The sequence below is a fragment of the Pristiophorus japonicus genome, chromosome 9 (genome assembly GCF_044704955.1).
Source record: "Pristiophorus japonicus isolate sPriJap1 chromosome 9, sPriJap1.hap1, whole genome shotgun sequence".
Lineage (NCBI taxonomy): Eukaryota > Metazoa > Chordata > Chondrichthyes > Pristiophoridae > Pristiophorus > Pristiophorus japonicus.
In genome coordinates, this window is record NC_091985.1 from 204,336,816 (window position 1) to 204,356,141 (window position 19,326).

The 19,326-nt window shown below is 46.1% G+C and overlaps 4 protein-coding genes and 2 pseudogenes across 4 annotated transcripts in view; all 6 read right to left on the bottom strand.

Moving 5' to 3' along the window:
• The window catches only part of LOC139273478 (zinc finger protein 420-like), an 80,067-nt gene that overhangs the window by 34,017 nt on the left and 26,724 nt on the right, over nucleotides 1-19,326 (bottom strand). The gene's annotated exons all lie outside the window — the stretch shown is intronic.
• Nucleotides 2,781-3,152, bottom strand: LOC139273466 (histone H2A type 2-C-like; the record flags this gene model as incomplete). The annotated part of the gene is made up of 1 exon (XM_070890371.1): nucleotides 2,781-3,152. A coding segment is annotated over exon 1 (372 nt), but the record flags the coding sequence as incomplete, so codon positions are not given.
• On the bottom strand, nucleotides 4,109-4,486 carry LOC139273458 (histone H2B 1.2-like). Its single transcript, XM_070890363.1, has one exon. The coding sequence runs from the start codon at nucleotides 4,484-4,486 to the stop codon at nucleotides 4,109-4,111; it is 378 nt and encodes a 125-aa protein (XP_070746464.1).
• On the bottom strand, nucleotides 6,012-6,383 carry LOC139273468 (histone H2A type 2-C-like; the record flags this gene model as incomplete). The annotated part of the gene is made up of 1 exon (XM_070890372.1): nucleotides 6,012-6,383. A coding segment is annotated over exon 1 (372 nt), but the record flags the coding sequence as incomplete, so codon positions are not given.
• Nucleotides 7,884-8,084, bottom strand: LOC139274309 (U2 spliceosomal RNA; annotated as a pseudogene).
• Nucleotides 8,207-8,445, bottom strand: LOC139274332 (U2 spliceosomal RNA; annotated as a pseudogene).

Consider the following 19,326-nt stretch of genomic DNA (forward strand, 5'->3'; position numbering starts at 1 on the left):
GGGCATCACCAAACCAGCCATCCGCCGCCTGGCTCGCCGTGGCGGTGTCAAACGGATCTCGGGCCTGATCTACGAGGAGACCCGCGGGGTGCTGAAGGTTTTTCTGGAGAATGTGATCAGGGATGCGGTCACCTACACTGAACACGCCAAACGCAAGACGGTCACTGCCATGGATGTGGTGTACGCTCTGAAACGGCAGGGCCGCACTCTCTATGGATTCGGCGGCTGAATAACTCGACCCTTTTCCCCCAAACACAACACAAAGGCTCTTCTAAGAGCCACCCACCGGCACACAGAGAGAGCAGCGACCTGGGGATCGGAGCGCGGACAGTTTGGTTGGGAAATGGTTTCGGCTGTTTAATTAATGGAAAGAAAGGTTTGGATTTATATTGCGCCTTTCACGACCACCGAACGTCTCAAGACAGAAAAATAGAAAATAGGTGCAGGAGTAGGCCATTCGGCCCTTCGAGCCTGCACCGCCATTCAACAAGATCACAGCTGATCACCTCCCCACGCCCCCTCCACACTCCCCAACCCCCGCCCCCCCCCCCCTCAGCCGCAAGGACCACATCCAATGAACAAGACCAATGAAGTACTTTTGGAGTGTAGTCTCTAGGAATATGGGAATTATTAAATATTTTACAACTATTGTAAATATGAGAGATCAGAAACTCCGGCTGACAGTCACAATTACCGGGCAGGATACACAGTCCTCTTTACACATTACAGTCTCCCCTCACAGATAATTCCTGTCATGTGAGGTTTCTGTGTGAGAATCGGTTAAGTGGGACGGCACTGGCGGGATCGATGCGGGACTTTATGTTTACAGGAAGCAGTGACCGCGGATTTATTCCCGCCCGGTACAGACGGATCAGGGAATGGAACATAATTCAAACCGGAATGTGACAGAATGGGATTGGTGACTTATAATGGGGCACAATCGCCGTTATAAAGAGCGGGATTCTTAAATTGCTGGCGGGAAATTAGATTTTATTTAATCTCTGTTGGTTGATATTCTGAAATTGGCGGGCTTTTTGAAAATTGACCAAATGTCAGTTTCAGTTCAGCCAATTAGGGCCCAGTATTCCTCGCCCTTCATTTTCACTCGGTGCTTGGTTCAAACTTGATTGGCGGTCGGGTTGCAGCCAATCACAGCTCCGTGCGGACCCTCACACACTTTAAATGGAAGCAAAGAGGAGTCCCCGCATTAACAATCCGTGTGTCCCAGATTGTGTTGAGATCCGTTCAGAAAATGGCCAGGATCAAGCAGACAGCGCGCAAATCCACCGGAGGGAAAGCTCCTCGCAAACAGCTGGCGACCAAAGCGGCCCGGAAGAGCGCTCCGGCCACGGGCGGAGTGAAGAAGCCTCATCGCTACCGACCCGGCACCGTGGCTCTGAGGGAGATCCGCCGCTACCAGAAATCCACCGAGCTGCTGATCCGCAAACTGCCCTTCCAGCGCCTGGTGCGGGAGATCGCTCAGGACTTCAAGACCGACCTGCGCTTCCAGAGCTCGGCCGTCATGGCCCTGCAGGAAGCCAGCGAGGCTTACCTGGTGGGGCTCTTTGAGGACACCAACCTGTGCGCCATCCACGCCAAGCGAGTCACCATCATGCCCAAAGACATCCAGCTGGCCCGCCGCATCCGCGGGGAGCGCGCCTAGACTCCCCCTGCCCCGGCTCCAAGCTTCAGCACCAAGTGCAACAACGGCTCTTTTCAGAGCCACCAAATCAGCAAAGGAAAGAGCTGCGATCTACTGTAACCAGAGCTTCGTGTTGTTCATTAACCCATTGTAGGGACGGGCAGAGGGTGTGGGACTGATTACTGATCGTGTGTTCATATACCAGCTCGGTTCACATGGGAATTATTGACGATTAACTGGTGAGTCTTTTAATATTTTCAGAAACTGACATCGGCTTTGCGTCGCTCTGACCTCGAGTTCCCCGGGGCAGAGCACAGATTTCCTCATTCGGTGTTGCCGGAGAATGGGGGCAGGTAGATCTGGGAAGCACTGCAATGGACTCGGGTCCTGTATGTGTGCATCGCTCGCTGCTCCAGTGCGGTCTAAACTGACCGGCTTAGCGGAGAAATACAGAGCCCGGGAACGGCCAGAGCTCCCGAGAACAAAATCAGCATTCAAACTATCTCAAACCAGACCAGAATTAAACTAGGCCCTTTTATTACTACATTAATTCATCATTGCCGACTCTCGTTTTCAGACAGATTAAAGAATATTTAAAGAACCGGTGGCAGTATTTATACAATTGTTGAGTGACAACTGTAGTTCAATTATTCGCTGTTAACGGGAAGTGTATGTGTGAGCAGAGAACCGTAATGCAGAGACCGGGAACTGAAAACTCCCGCGTACGGATAAGGGGAAAGCCATTTAGGACTGAGATGAGGAGAAACTTATTCACTCAGAGTTGTTAACCTGTGGAATTCCCTACCGCAGAGTTGTTGATGCCAGTTCGTTACATATATTCAAGAGGGAGTTAAATGTGGCCCTTATGGCTAAAGGGATATGGAGAGAAAGCAGGAAAGGGGTACTGAGGGAATAATCAGCTATGATCTTATTGAATGGTGGTGCAGGCTCGAAGGCCTACTCCTGCACCTATTTTCTATGTTTCCAGGTCTAAAACAGGCCCATCTATCGGTACATGAATTAAAGGGCTCTGACTCCATTAAGACAGTAAGCATCCCCTTCACAGATACTGTGGGTGGCTCTGAAAAGAGCCTTTGGGTTATTAGATTAAATCTTGTCCGCTTTACTTGGCCTTGGACGAAGTGGTGGTTTTCTTGGGCAGCAGCACAGCCTGGATATTCGGCAGCACCCCGCCCTGAGCTATGGTCACCTTTCCCAGCAGCTTGTTGAGCTCCTCGTCGTTGCGGATGGCCAGCTGCAGGTGTCTGGGGATGATGCGGGTCTTCTTGTTGTCGCGGGCCGCGTTGCCGGCCAGCTCCAGGATTTCAGCGGTCAGATACTCGAGCACAGCAGCCATGTAGACCGGGGCTCCGGCACCCACACGCTCAGCGTAGTTCCCCTTTCGCAGGAGTCTGTGAACACGGCCCACAGGGAACTGCAGTCCGGCTCGGGAGGAGCGAGACTTGGCCTTGGCGCGAGCTTTGCCGCCAGTTTTTCCTCTTCCAGACATTTCCACGATTCACAAGTTCAGACAAAGAATGAGAAACTCCTCCCACATCTGCCCTTCTTATACATTCTGGAGGGATGCAGGGAGCGAACTTGTGATTGGTCGCTCTGAAGTGGATTTCATTGGTCTTTTCCGCTGACCAATCACCGTCTGTTTAGCCCGCCAATGTAAACAGGGCGAAAATTACTGTTCGACTGCCAACGAATCTTCAATTTCAAAAACCCCGCCAATAATTTTTACAATGCGGATTATGTTAATAAATTCAACATTAGCCAAAGATTTCCACACTTTTTATTTCCTTTTGCCGTATTCTTTATTGCCTTCCAAATTCCAGGATGTTACAATCAGGATTAAATTCGGGTTCAGTTTCAAACGTTCTGTAACGGGACACATTCCAGCTCAATCTTTGTACAATTTGGGAATCACAGATCATGGATCGATCATCCGCACAGGCGGCAGTGAGACCAGAACTGGGAGTTCTTCTGTGAAAAGAGGGACAGAGGGTTCAAACTCCCTGTTCTGGTCTCTGTAAGAACTCCCAGTCTGGGCTGTTGCACTCGGAATCTCGGATTAATAAGCGGGTTGACCCGAACTAGAATTTTTTTTATATTGTAAAGGGTTTGAGAGAGAATGAGGTGACTAAAGTCTGAGTTTCACCTCCTAAAACAAGATCATAATTCATTGGCAGGCGACCAGGGACAGTGTGTGCAGTTTACTGGGAGGAAAATTCATCAGAGAAGCTAAGGTTGAACCGGACAGTAAAACCGCTTATCTGAGAATTCAAATCTAAATCTACAGCTGGAATTTTAAATGCTGTCAAACACACTTGCTCAGGAAATAACTACAGTAAATTGAGTTTAAAGGGTGATGTGTTTGTGCAGCTCTTTCAGAGACGTTGTGGGTGGCTCTTAAAAGAGCCGTTGTGTTTAGGGTTTGTTGTGTCAGGACAACGTGGAGTTTTACTTGGAGCTGGTGTACTTGGTCACCGCCTTTGTCCCTTCCGATACGGCGTGCTTGGCCAGCTCCCCGGGTAGCAGCAGACGCACGGCGGTCTGGATCTCCCGGGAGCTGATGGTGCGGCGCTTGTTGTAATGGGCCAGGCGGGAAGCCTCACCTGCGATGCGCTCGAAAATATCGTTCACAAAAGAGTTCATGATGCCCATGGCCTTGGAGGAGATGCCGGTGTCGGGGTGAACCTGCTTCATCACTTTGTAGATGTAGATGGAGTAACTCTCCTTCCTCGACTTCCTGCGCTTCTTACCGCCCTTTGGTGGTGTTTTCTTGATCACTTTCTTGGCGCCTTTCTTGGCAGTAACTGATTTCTTCTCTTCAGGCATCGTCTTGTTCAATCCAACCCAGACATGACGTAAATTTAGCTCGGAGCTCGCATTATATAGGCAGCCCCACACTCCGCCCACAGCCCTATGCTAATGACGGATGGGTGAAGGCAACAATTGTGATTGGTTCACTCACTGCGTTGTCAATTTCTATTGTTCTGTAATTCTCTGATTGGATGTTTAAAGAGACCAATCAGATTTACTGCTCGCCACAATCTCAAATTCTTCAATTAGGTCATCAGTTACATCCCCTCCCGACTTATACTCTGTTCTTTATCGATCTAGATTTCTACATGTTTGACAGACATTGACCGGTTTGTAACCGAGATTGCCTGAGGGCCACTTCTGGTCAGGACTTGGAAGTCTATGAGGGCAAAAGACCCTCAATGTCCTTCCTCCCTGATGCTGCCTTCCTCCCACCGTTTAATTAAACACCTTTCTTATCTTTCACTGCTGTAACTACATTAGTTGTTTCAGTGTTACCTTCACCTGGAATATGCCGTACCTTCTGTGCCGTAAAGGGCCTATTTCCCTTAGCACAGGAGGCATAAATTTAAAGTAATTGGTAGAAGATTTAGAGGGGAAATATCTTCACGCAGAGGGTGGCTGCGCTCTGGAACTCACTGCCTGAAAGGGTGGTAGAGGCAGAAACCCTCACCACATTTAAAACTACTTGGATGTGCACTTGAAGTGCCGTAACCTGCAGGGTTACGGACCTAGAGCTGGAAAGTGGGATTCGGCTGGATAGCCTTTTGTTGGCCGGCACGGACACGATGGGCCGAAGTGGCCTCATTCCGTGTTGTAAGCTTCGATGATAAATATCTATAATTCTGAAACTAAAAGGATATTCCGTCCATCGTGCATATGCTGATTTAAAATATCTATCGATACCGAACAAAATGTAAATGAACTATATCTCCCTCCCTCCCCCCGTGAGGCGGTGGGTGGGACTTAGAAGAGCCTTTGCTTTGTGCTTGGGGGAAGAGAGTCCCGTTGAATCCATAGAAAGTGCGGCCCTGCCGTTTCAGAGTGTACACCACATCCATGGCAGTGACCGTCTTGCGCTTGGCTGCTCAGTGTAGGCCTAAACTGACCGGCTTAGGAGAAAATACACAGCCCGGAACGACTGGAGCTCCCGGGAACAGAACCAGCATTCAAACTCTCAAACCAGACCAGAATTAAACTGGGCCCTTTTAATAACCGCCGACTTTCTTCATACAGCTTTCATTGATAAGATTAAATATTTAGGGAACCGGTTGCGGTATTTATACAAGTTTTGAGTCTCTGACAACTGTAGTTTAATTATTAGCTGCTAACTAAAACAGTTTGTGAGCAGAAAACCATAATGCAGATACCAGGAACTGAAAACTCCCGCATACAGGTCTGAAATAGACCAATTTATCGGTATCTGAACTCAAGGTCTCCATTAATACAGTAAGGAGCCCTTTCACAGATACTGTGAGTGGCTCTGAAAAGAGCCTTTGGGTTATTAGTTTAAATCTTGTCCGCTTTACTTGGCCTTGGACGAAGTGGTGGTTTTCTTGGGCAGCAGCACAGCCTGGATATTAGGCAGCACCCCGCCCTGAGCGATGGTCACCTTTCCCAGCAGCTTGTTGAGCTCCTCGTCGTTGCGGATGGCCAGCTGCAGGTGTCTGGGGATGATACGGGTTTTCTTGTTGTCGCGGGCCGCGTTGCCGGCCAGCTCCAGGATTTCAGCGGTCAGATACTCGAGCACAGCAGCCATGTAGACCGGGGCTCCGGCACCCACACGCTCAGCGTAGTTCCCCTTTCGCAGGAGTCTGTGAACACGGCCCACGGGGAATTGCAATCCAGCCCGGGAGGAGCGAGACTTGGCCTTGGCCCGAGCTTTACCGCTGGTTTTTCCTCTTCCAGACATTTCCACAATCCACAGGCTCAGAGAAAGAATGATAAACTCCTCCCATATTTGCCCTTCTTATCCCTTCTGGAGGGATGCAGGGAGCGAACTTGTGATTGGTCACTCTGTCGTGGATTTCATTGGCCGTTTCCGATGACCAATCACAGCCTGTCTAGTCCACCAATGAAAGGAGGGCGGAAATTACTGGTTCCCAACAGCCAGAACCTAACGATTTTTTAAATTCAAAAATCCCGCCAATAATTGTGAAAATTGCGGATTGAGTTAGTAACTTCACCATTAGCCAAATACTTCAAAACACTTTTTGTTTCCTTTTGTCTTATTCCATATTTCCCTTGCAAATTCCAGCCTGTAACAATTAGGATTAAATTCGGCTTCAGCTTCAAACTGTCTGTAACGGGCGGGACTCAGTCCCCACTGATTCTGTAACGGGACACATTCCAGCTCCATCTTCGTAAAAGTGAACTTGTTTTCACAGGAGCTGCTGTGGGAGTGAGACCAGAACTGAGAGTCCTTCTGTAAAAAGAGAAGAGGGACAGGGTGTTCAAACTGCCCCTGTTCCAGTCTCTAAGAACTCCCATTCTGGGTTGTTACACTGCGGGGAGTCTCGGGTTAATAAACGGACTGAGCGCAACGGAATAAAAAAAACTCGTAAAAAGGGCTTGAGTGAGAATGTGACTGAAATCGGAGTTTCCCCGCCCCCCAAAATAAATTCGTCGGCAGGCGCTGTGAATGAACGGGTCTGAGAACAAAGGGAAAGCGACCAGGGACCGTGTTTGTAGTTTACTCACTGCAGGAAATTCCAGCGACGCCAAGGTCAAGCCGGTCAGTGAAGCTACTTATGAGAATTCAAAACTAAATCTACAGCTGGAACTACAAAGGTTTTCACACACACTTGTTCAGGAAATAATTACAGTAAATTCAGTCTAAAGGGTGATGTTTGTGCAGCTCTTTCAATTATGTTGTGGGTGGCTCTTAAAAGAGCCGTTGTGTTTGGGGTTTGTTCTGTCAGGACAGCGTGGAGTTTTACTTGGAGCTGGTGTATTTGGTCACCGCCTTTGACCCTTCCGACACGGCGTGCTTGGCCAGCTCCCCGGGCAGCAGCAGGCGCACGGCGGTCTGGATCTCCCGGGAACTGATGGTGCGACGCTTGTTGTAATGGGCCAGGCGGGAAGCCTCACCCGCAATGCGCTCGAAAATATTATTCACAAACGAGTTCATGATGCCCATGGCCTTGGAGGAGATGCCGGTGTCGGGGTGAACCTGCTTCATCACTTTGTAGATGTAGATAGCATAACTCTCCTTCCTCGAATTTCGGCGCTTCTTGCCGCCATTTGGTGATGTTTTTTTGATGACTTTTTTGGCACCCTTTTTCGAAGCTGGTTTCTTTTTTTATTATTCGTTGCCAATCTTTCCAATTCTTTGTGAGATCATAAACGCCAGAGGTCACCTTGCGCCCATCAAGGATCACTCTGCGCCAATGCTCTTAGCCAAAAGGCCTCGAGCCCAAGCACCGTTCCTGGAAGTACTGCAATATCAGGTTCGTGCCATGGAGGTGGATGGGTCAAGCCCCACACCCACCTCCTATTTCCAAAAAGCATAAGAGAACCACCTTCCTGATCCAGGGAGAACCACTTTCTGGTCATGGTTATTCCCCTGTCAGGTCAGTTACGCATGATCTTAGCCAAAAAACCGAGAAGCTGGTTTCTTTTTTTTAAAATTCGTAGCCAATCGTTCCAATTCTTTGTCAAATCACAAACGCCAGAGGTCACCTTGGGCCCATTCAAGGATCACTCTGCGCCAATGCTCTTAGCCAAAAGGCCTAGAGCCACTGCACTGTTCCTGGAAGTACTGCAATACCAGGTTCGTGCCATGGAGGTGGATAGGTCAGGTCCCCCACACACCTCCGTGGAGGTGGATGGGTCAAACCACCCCACCCACCTCCTATTTCCAAAAAAGCAAGCATATACCTTCCTGATCCAGGGAGAACCACCTTGGGGTTATGGTGGTTACTCCCCTGTCAGGTCAGTTACGCATGATCTTAGCCAAAAGGCCGAGAAGCGGGTTTCTTTTCCTCAGGCATCGTCTTGTTCAGTCAGGTAGATATGAAGGAAATTTTGCTCCGGGCTCGCATTATGTAGGTAGCCCCACACTCTGCCCACAACCTTATGCTAATGACGGATGGGTGAAGGCAATGACTGTGATTGGTTCATTGGCTGCGTTGTCAATTTCCATTGTTCTGTATCTCTCTGATTGGTATCTTTAAACATCCAATCAGATTTATTGTTTGCCACAATCTCAAATTCTTAAATTAGGTCATCAATGACATCCCCTCCCGATTTATATTCCGTTTTTGTTTCTATTCTGCTCTCAGGCAAAAATGGTTAATGACGGCCGGACTTATGAGGAAGGTTCTTTCACGTTTTTTTCTATATATACATTCAATAATCTGAACAGCTGTGTTTGTCGATCTACATTTCTACATGTTCGAGACATTGACCGGTTTGTAACCGAGATTTCCTGAGGGTCACTTCTGATCAGGACTTGGGAGTCCTTCTATGAGGGCAAGGGACCCTCACTGTTCTTCTGCCCTGATGCTGCCTTCCTCCCATCGTTTAATTCAACACCTTTCTTATCTGTCACTGCTGTAACATGGATGTAACAGCATGGATTTATGAAGGGGAAGTCATGTTTGACAAATTTGCTGGAATTCTTTGAGGATGTCACGCACAGGGTGGATAATGGGGAAGTAGTGGATGTGGTGTATTTGGACTTCCAGAACGCATTTGACAAGGTGCCACATAAAAGGTTACTGACTGCACAAGATAAAAGTTCACGGGGTTGGGGGTAATATATTAGCATGGATAGAGGATTGGCTAACAAACAGAAACCAGAGAGTGGGGATAAATGGTTCATTCCCGGGTTGGCAATCAGTAACCAAGGGGATGCCACAGGGATCAGTGCTAGGACCCCAACTATTTATGATCTATATTAACGACTTGGAAGAAGGGACCGAGAGTAACGCAGCCAAGTTTGCTGACGATACAAAGATAGGAGGAAAAGCAATGGGTGAGGAGGACACAAATTCTGCAAAAGGACATAGACAGGCTAAGTGAGTGAGCAAGGATTTGGCAGATGGAGTATAATATTGGAAAGTGTGAGGTCATGCTCTTTGATTTGTGCAAGTGCAAGTTATTATTTTAATGGTGAAAGATTGCAAAGTGCTGCAGTGCAGCGGGACCTGGGGGTACTTGTGCATGAAACACAAAAGGTTAGTATGCAGGTACAGCAAGTGATCAGGAAGGCCAATGGAATCTGGCCTTTATTGCAAAGGGGATGGAGTATAAAAGCAGGGAAGTCTTGCTACAGTTGTACAGGGTATTGGTGAGGCCACACCTGGAATACTTCATGCAGTTTTGGTTTCTATATTTACAAAAAGGATATACTTGCTTTGGAGGCAGTTCAGAGAAGTTTCACAAGGTTGATTCCAGAATGAGGGGGTTGACTTGAGGAAAGGTAGAGTAGGTTGGGCTTCTACTCATTGGAATTCAGAAGAATGAGAGGTGATCTTATCGAAACATATAAGATTATGAGGGGGCTTAACAAGGTGGATGCAGAGAGGATGTTTCCACTGCTAGGGGAAACTAGAACTAGAGGGCTTAATCTTAGAATAAGAGGTCGCACATTTAAAACTGAGATGAGGAGAAATTTCTTCTCTGAGGATTGTGAATCTGTGGAATTCGCTGCCTCAGAGAGCTGGGACATTGAATAAAATTAAGACAGAAACAGACAGTTTCTTAATGATAAGGGAATATGGGGCAGGGAAGTAGACCAGAGTCCATGATCGTATTAAATGGCGGAGCAGGCTCGAGGGGCCGTATGGCCTACATTTGCTCCTATTTCTTATGTTTTTATGTTTTTATGTTCTAACTACATTAGTTTTTTCAGTATTACCTTCATCTGGAATGCCCCGTAAATGTCTATGATTTGAAGACTAAAAGGACATTCTGTCCATCGTTTATATGCTGATTTAAAACACCTAACACCACAATATAGATCTTGGCAAAAAACATATCTATACAGAACAAAATGTAAATCAACGATCTCGCCCCCGTTCCCCAGGTCACTGCTCTCTCTGTGAAGAGGTGGGTGGCTCTGAGAAGAGCCTTTGTGTTGTGTTTGGGGGAAAGGGTCACGTTATTCAGCCGCCGAATCCAGAGAGAGTGCGGCTCTGCTGTTTCAGAGCGTACACCACATCCATGGCAGTGACAGTCTTGCGCTTGGCGTGCTCAGTGTCGGTGACCGCATCCCTGATCACATTCTCCAGAAAAACCTTCAGCACCCCGCGGGTCTCCTCGTAGATCAGGTCCGAGATCCGCTTGACACGGCCACGGCGAGCCAGGCGGCGGATTTGGTGATGCCCTGGATGTTATTACGGAGCACTTTATGGTGCCGTTTGGCTCTGCCTTTACCCAGTCCTTTGCCTCCTTTACCTCCTCCAGTCATGATGATTCTTTACTGAAATCGCCGCTGAATGTTAATCTCTCGCCTTACCCATTGTCTGTTGAGACCACCAATGAAACGAGGGTGGAAATTCCTGTCCTCAACAGTCACACCTCGAACTATTTTTAATTTCAAAAACACCGCCAATAATTTTTTAAAGTGCGGATTATGTTAATAAATGCACCATTAGCCAAAGGTTTACAAACAGGTTTTACTTCCTTTTATTTTATTCCATATTTCCCTTACTAATTCCAGGCTGTTACAATCAAAATTAAATTCGCGTTCACTGTCAATCTGTCTGTAACGGACGGCAATCAATCCCCACTGATTCTGTAACAGGACACATTCCAGCTCAAACTGTGTAAAAGTTGGGAATCACAAATCATGGATTGATCTTCCGCACAGGCGGGAGTGAGACCAGAACTGGGAGCCCTTATGTGAAAAGGGAAGAGGGATAGAGTGTTCACACTGCTCCCGTTCTGGTCTCTGTACGAACTCCCATTCTGGGTTTTTACATTGCAGGGAGTCCCGAGTTAATAAACAGATTGACCGTAACAGGAATTGAAAAATAAATTTGTAAAGGGCTTGCGAGAGAATGAGGTGACTGAAATCTGAGCCTCATTTCCTAAACAAGCTCTTAATTCCTCGGCAGGCGCTGTAAATGGGAACGAGCGACAAGGAATCGTGTTTGTAGCTTGAATGGTGGGAAATTCAACAGCGGTCCTAACGTCGAACCAGACAGTGAAGCTGCTTATGAGAATTCAAAACTAACTCCACAGCTGGAACTGCAAAGGTTCCCAAACACACTTGTTCAGGAAATAATTACAGAATATTGAGTCTAAAGGGTGATGCGCTTTAGGTCTTTCAGAGAGGTTGTGGGTGGCTCTTAAAAGAGCCGTTGTGTTTCTGTTTTTTTCTCTCAGGACAGCGTGGAGTTTTACTTGGAGCTGGTGTACTTGGTCACCGCCTTTGTCCCTTCCGACACGGCGTGCTTGGCGAGCTCCCCAGGCAGCAGCAGGCGCACGGTGGTCTGGATCTCACCGGAACTGATGGTGTCAGATTATGGTATGAGAGTGTGTATTTTATTCTGTACCTGTCTATCTCTGGTATATGAATGTGGCATTTAATCTGTACCTGTCAGTTACTGGTATATGATTGTTGGGGTTACTCTCTACCTCTCAGTTTCAGTTATGTGATTGTGGGTTTTAATCTGTACCTGTCACTCCCTAGTATTTGAGTGTGGTGTTTATTCTGTATCCATTTGTCTCTGGTATGTTAGTGTGGGTTAATCTGCACCTGTCAGCTTGCTATGTGAGTGTGGGTTTATTCTGTACACCTCGGTTCTGGTATATGTCTGTGGGGTTAATCTGTACCTGTCAGTTTCTGGTTTGTGAGTGTGGTCTTTAATCTGTACCTGTCAGTCTCTGGTATGTGACTGTGTATTTTTTCTGTAACTGTCAGTTTATATGTGAGTGTGTATTTTATTCTATACATTTCAATCTCTGGTATGCGAATGTGGGGTTTAACCTGTACCTGTCAGTTTCTGGTAGATGAGTGTGGGGTTAATCTGTACCTATCAATTTCTGGTCTATTATTGTGGGCTTTAATCTGTACCTATTAGTTTCTGGTATGTGAGTGTGGATGATATTCTGTACCTGTCTGTTTCTGGTATGAGAGAGTGGTTTTAAGATGTACCTTTCAGTCTTTGATATGTGAAAGTGGGGATTAATCTGTACCTGTCAGTTCCTGGTATTTGAGTGTTGGTTTTATCCCATAGCTGTCAGTTTCTGGTCTATGTGTGGGGTTTAATCTATACCCATCAGTTTCTGGTGTGCAAGTGTGGGTTTTATTCTGTATATTTCAGTATCTGGTATATGAATGTGATATGTTTCAATAGTGAAACAGCATTTGATCCTACCGCTCTGTGTGGCTGTAAGATTCACAATGAAACTCAGCCACTTCGGATCACTGTTGGACTGACAGCTTCTGCTGCCTGTGATAACAGGATTGAGGTCAGTTCTGTGTCTCTGTGCTCTGTGAGTGATAATGTACTTACTGTATGCGAGAAGGAGCTGCCTGCACTTTGTCTTGTGTTCTGGATGGAAGAAATATCATATTTATACTGGCTCAATGAAGTATTTTGCTTTGAGACTAATAATACCAGAAAAATATTAGTTATGATATGGACAACTGATGGGGAAAATATAAAATAAAGTTGCAATGAATGTATATGTTTATAATAAAGTAAAATATCTGGAGAGAGGAAACCGTGATACAAACAGTGTCCTTGTCTGACCTCACTGCAGTACAGCGGCACTCAGATTTTCCACACCAGGTGTGTAGGACGGTTCTATAGAAAGTTATCAGCAACCAGACACAACCCAAACCCAGCACTGGTCCATGAATGGGATCACCCGATTAATACAATCAAGGTTTATATCCTCCACTCCCATAGGACTACCTGTAAAATTCTGAATCGCTTTCTGGATTATAACCACAGGTACCTGGGCTGTACAACAATTGTTCTCAGTCTATTGGAACCGAGTTAAGTGCCTGTGCAGTCAACAGAATGTCACAGAGCCCGGATCATGATGTATCGGAGGGAGCAACAATGTATCTCTCGATCACCTTCAACACGGTTCTGGAGAACTCAACGCACCAAAACAAAATTACCAAATTTGAAATGTCTACTTTCTGTCCTGGTGCCTGCAATAGATACACTTTGTGACACTCCTCACATCCTCACTGTCAGGCTGTGTTTCCACTGTTCAATGTCCAAGGAGGGCAGACACGGTGAGATTGGGACTGAATCAGGAACATTCACTACTGGTTTAGTGACAGAAACCAGCAATGATTTGAAAGAGTGTGGTGATTAACTTTCTCTGTTACCTTACACTGTACACACACAGCCCGGGATATCTCCGCTCCCTTCCCCCACTCACTCCACGTTCCCGAACTACTTCCTGCTCCATTCTGCCTCTTACAAACAGCCCCCGATTCCCTGACACAAAGCCCATTTGCGGACACAGTCCCAACGCGATGAGCTGCTGTAAGGTGGCTGCTGTTTGCTCCCTTACACTGGCCCGGGATATCTCCGCTCCCTGATGTGTTCAACGATTATCAGCCCAGCACAGAGGAAATGGCAGCCACAGGCAGAGTTGGGGGAGGGGAGGTCGCATGGGCCCTTCCCGTCGGTTTAAACACTGGGCGGGGAGACGAGTGGCCGGGGGCGGGGGGCAGCAGGCAAGTATTTCAATGCTCGAGTGTGAAGTTTGGAGGTGGATCTGGAAGCTCAGAGGCCGCTGTCTCTGCTCAATCTGTCACCCTGTATTGTTCAGACTATGGGATGGGAGTCTGAGTTTAACATTGTATAGTTCTGACTATGGGATGTGAGTGTGTGTTTTACACTGTATAGTTCAGACTATGGGATGTGAGTGTGTGTTTCACACTGTATTGATCAGACTATGGGATGTGAGTGTGTGTTAAATTTTATATGAATGGAAAAGCCGAATGTTTAAAAGAAGAGAGACTAGTAAATGTAGTTATTCAGGGGGATTTGAGTATCATTGTACACGAATCACATATAGTTAACTTGCAGCTACTGCAAGCAATTAGGAAGGTAAAGGATATGTTGGCCTTTATTACAAGGGGTTTGGAGTATAAGAGTAAAGAAGTGTGGCTGCAATTATGTCGGGCTTTGGTGAGACCACACCTGGTTTACTGGGCACAGTTTTGGTCTCAGTGCCTAAGGAAGGATATTAGAGGGGGTGCAACATTGAATCCTGGGATAGAGAGATTGAGTGAAATGCACCTATACACTCTGGAGTTTAGAAGAATGAGAGCTGAGCTCATTGAAACCTAAAAAAAAAAATCTTAGAAGGCTTGACAGGGTAGGTGCTGTGAGGATGTTTCCCTTTGCTGGATAGTCTCGATCTAGGGGGTCATAGAAACATAGAAAATAGGTGCAGGAGTCGGCCATTCGGCCCTTCTAGCCTGCACCGCCATTCAATGAGTTCATGGCTGAACATGCAACTTCAGTACCCCATTCCTGCTTTCTCGCCATACCCCTTGATCCCCCTAGTAATAAGGACTTCATCTAACTCCTTTTTGAATATATTTAGTGAATTAGCCTCAACAACTTTCTGTGGTAGAGAATTCCACAGGTTCACCACTCTCTGGGTGAAGAAGTTCCTCCTCATCTCGGTCCTAAATGGCTTACCCCTTATCCTTAGACTGTGTCATAGTCTCAGGATAAGGGATCAGGCACTTAGGACTGAGATGAGGAGAAATATATTCACTCAGAGGGATGTGAATCCTTGGAATTCTATACACATAGGTCTGAGACGCTCAGTCATTGAGTATATTCAAGACAGAGAACAAAGGGAATCAAGGGAAATGGGTATCAGGCAGGAGTTCAGGGTGAAGTTCAGCCATGAATGTAATGAATTGCGGAGCAGGCTCGAGCGGCCTTACTGCCTGCTATTTCTTATTTTCTTATAGCTGTCAGTATCTGGTACGTGAGTGTTGTTCTTTCTTCAGTTTTTGGTGGGCAAAAGTGGGTTTTATTATACACCATGTCAGCTTCTGGAATATGACTGCGAGTTCCACTCTGTTTTTGCCTGTCTCCAGGATGCAAGTGTGGATTTTACTCTGTACCTGTCGGTCTCTGGTATGTCAATGCAGGTATTACCCTGCACCTGTCAGTTTCTCGTATGTGATTGGGGATTTATTCTGTACTTGTCATTTTCTGAATTTGTAACATGGGTTTTCCTCTGTACCTGCCAGTTTCTGGGATGTGAGTGTTAATTCTTTCTGTACCTGTCTGTTTCCGGTATAGGAATGTAGGTAAAACTCTGTAGTTCTCAGTCTCTGGGATGTGAGTGTGCGTTTTACTCTATCAGTCAGTCTTCGGTATGTGAGTGTGGGTTTTATTCTATAGCTGTCCTTCTCTGCTGTGCGAGTGTGATTTTACACTTTATCATTCAGACTCTGGTATGTGAGTGGGGTTTTATTCTGTACCTATCATTTTATGATATGTTAACGTGGGCTTTAATCAGAACCTGCCAGTTTCTGATATGCGAGTGTGGATTTTAGCCCATATCTGTCAGTTTATGATATGTGAGAGTGGGTATCTCTCATTGTCTTTTATGTAAGTGTAAGTTTTACTCTGTATTGCTTAGTCTTGGATATGGGAGTACAGAATTTGCTCTATGGTTGTCTGTCTGTGTGATGCAAGTGTAGATTTTACTCTGTATCTGTTAGTCTCTGATGTGAGAGTGAGAGTTTTACTCTGTATCTGTCAGTTTCTGGTATGCAAGTGTGATTTTCTTCTATCATTCAGGCTCTGGGATGAAAGTGAGAGTTTTACTCTGTATGTTAATATCTGCGACGTGAGTCTGGGTTGTCCTCTGCAACTTTCATTTTCTCAAATCTGAGTTGGGTTTTATTTTGTACCTGTTAGTTTCTAGTATATGAATAGGGGTTTTAATCTGTACCTGTCAGTATCTGCTGTGATAGTGCTGCTTTTGTGCTGTATCTGTCAGTTTCTGATATGTGAGTCTGTTTTAATCTGTACCTGTTAGGTTGTGGTACGTGAGCGTGTGTTTGTTTGACTCTGCATCGATCAGTATCTTTTATGTGGCTGTTGATTTTGCTCTGTAGCTGTCACTCTCTGGGATGTGAACGTGGGTTTGACTCTGTAGCTGTCATTTTCTTATGTGTGAGTGTGTCATAGACTGTATGTGTCACTCTATGGTGTGAGTGTGGGCTTTACTCTGTATCTGTCAGTTTTTGGAATGTGAGTTTGGTTTTAATCTTTACCTGTCAATTTCTGGTATTTGTCTGTTGTTGTTACACTCCAACCGTTAGTTTCCAGGATGTGATTGTGTATTTTAATCAGTACCTGCCAGTTTCTTGTACCGGAGTGTGGATATTAGTCATATCTTCCAGTCTCTGGTATGTGAGTGTGTGTTTTACTTTATAGCTGTCTGACTCTGGGATGCAAGTGTATATTTTATTCTGTATCTATTGGTTTACAGAATGTGTTAACAAAAGCTGAAGGGTACAGAATAAAAGTTATGTGAATATCCATTTTACTCTGCACCAGTCACTTTCCAATAGGTGTGTGTGGATTTTAACCTATATCTGCCAGTCAGTCAGTCTGTTACCATATGTGATTGTGATTCAATCGCAACCTGTCATTCACTGTACCCGAGTGTATGTATCATTCTGTGTGTCTCAGTCTCTGGCACTGTGTGTGAGTGTGGGGTTCATTCTGTGTGTCTCAGTCCCTGACACTGTTTGTGGGTGTGGGGTCCATTCTGTGTATCTCAGTCCCTGGCACTGTTTGTGGGTATGGGGTTCATTCTGTAACTGTCAGTTTCTGTTACTGTTTGAGAGTGTGAGATTGATTATGTATCTGTTAGACTGGTGATGTGTGTGAGTGTGAGATTCATTATGTAATTGACAGTCTCTTAGAAACATAGAAAATAGGTGCAGGAGTAGGCCATTCGGCCCTTCTAGCCTGCACCGCCATTCAATGAGTTCATGGCTGAACATGCAACTTCAGTACCCCATTCCTTCTTTCTCACCATACCTCTTGATTCCCCTAGTAGTAAGGACTTCATCTAACTCCTTTTTGAATATATTTAGTGAATTGGCCTCAACAACTTTCTGTGGTAGAGAATTCCACAGGTTCACCACTCTCTGGGTGAAGAAATTCCTCCTCATCTCGGTCCTAAATGGCTTACCCCTTATCCTTAGACTGTGTCCCCTGGTTCTGGACTTCCCCAACATTGGGAACATTCTTCCTGCATCTAACCTGTCTAACCCCGTCAGAATTTTAAACGTTTCTATGAAGTCCCCTCTCATTCTTCTGAACTCCAGTGAATACAAGCCCAGTTGATCCAGTTTTTCTTGATAGGTCAGTCCCGCCATCCCGGGAATCAGTCTGGTGAACCTTCGCTGCACTCCCTCAATAGCAAGAATGTCCTTCCTCAGGTTAGGAGACCAAAACTGTACACAATACTCCAGGTGTGGCCTCACCAAGGCCCTGTACAACTGTAGCAACACCTCCCTGCCCCTGTACTCAAATCCCCTCGCTATGAAGGCCAACATGCTATTTGCTTTCTTAACCGCCTGCTGTACCTGCATGCCAACCTTCAATGACTGATGTACCATGACACCCAGGTCTCGTTGCACCTCCCCTTTTCCTAATCTGTCACCATTCAGATAATAGTCTGTCTCTCTGTTTTTACCACCAAAGTGGATAACCTCACAGTTATCCACATTATACTTCATCTGCCATGCATTTGCCCACTCACCTAACCTATCCAAGTCGCTCTGCAGCCTCATAGCATCCTCCTCGCAGCTCACACTGCCACCCAACTTAGTGTCATCCGCAAATTTGGAGATACTACATTTAATCCCATCGTCTAAATCATTAATGTACAGTGTAACAGCTGGGGCCCCAGCACAGAACCTTGCGGTACCCCACTAGTCACTGCCTGCCATTCTGAAAAGTCCCCATTTACTCGTACTCTTTGCTTCCTGTCTGACAACCAGTTCTCAATCCATGTCAGCACACTACCCCCAATCCCATGCTTTAACTTTGCACATTAATCTCTTGTGTGGGACCTTGTCGAAAGCCTTCTGAAAGTCCAAATATACCACATCAACTGGTTCTCCCTTGTCCACTCTACTGGAAACATCCTCAAAAAATTCAGAAGATTTGTCAAGCATGATTTCCCTTTCACAAATCCATGCTGACTTGGACCCATCATATCACCTCTTTCCAAATGCACTGCTATGACATCCTTAATAATTGATTCCATCATTTTACCCACTACCGATGTCAGGCTGACCGGTCTATAATTCCGTGTTATCTCTCTCCCTCCTTTTTTTAAAAAGTGGGGTTACATTGGCTACCCTCCACTCCATAGGAACTGATCCAGAGTCAATGGAATGTTGGAAAATGACTGTCAATGCATCCACTATTTCCAAGGCCACCTCCTTAAGTACTCTGGGATGCAGGCCATCAGACCCTGGGGATTTATCGGTCTTCAATCCCATCAATTTCCCCAACACAATTTCCCGACTAATAAGGATTTCCCTCAGTTCCTCCTCCTTTCTAGACCCTCCGACCCCTTTTATATCTGGAAGGTTGTTTGTGTCCTCCTCAGTGAATACCGAACCAAAGTACTTGTTCAATTGGTCCGCCATTCCTTTGTTCCCCGTTATGACTTCCCCTGATTCTGACTGCAGGGGACCTACGTTTGTCTTTACTAACCTTTTTCTCTTTACATATCTATAGAAACTTTTGTAATCCGTCTTAATGTTCCCTGCAAGCTTCTTCTCGTACTCCATTTTCCCTGCCCTAATCAAACCCTTTGTCCTCCTCTGCTGAGTTCTAAATTTCTCCCAGTCCCCGGGTTCGCTGCTATTT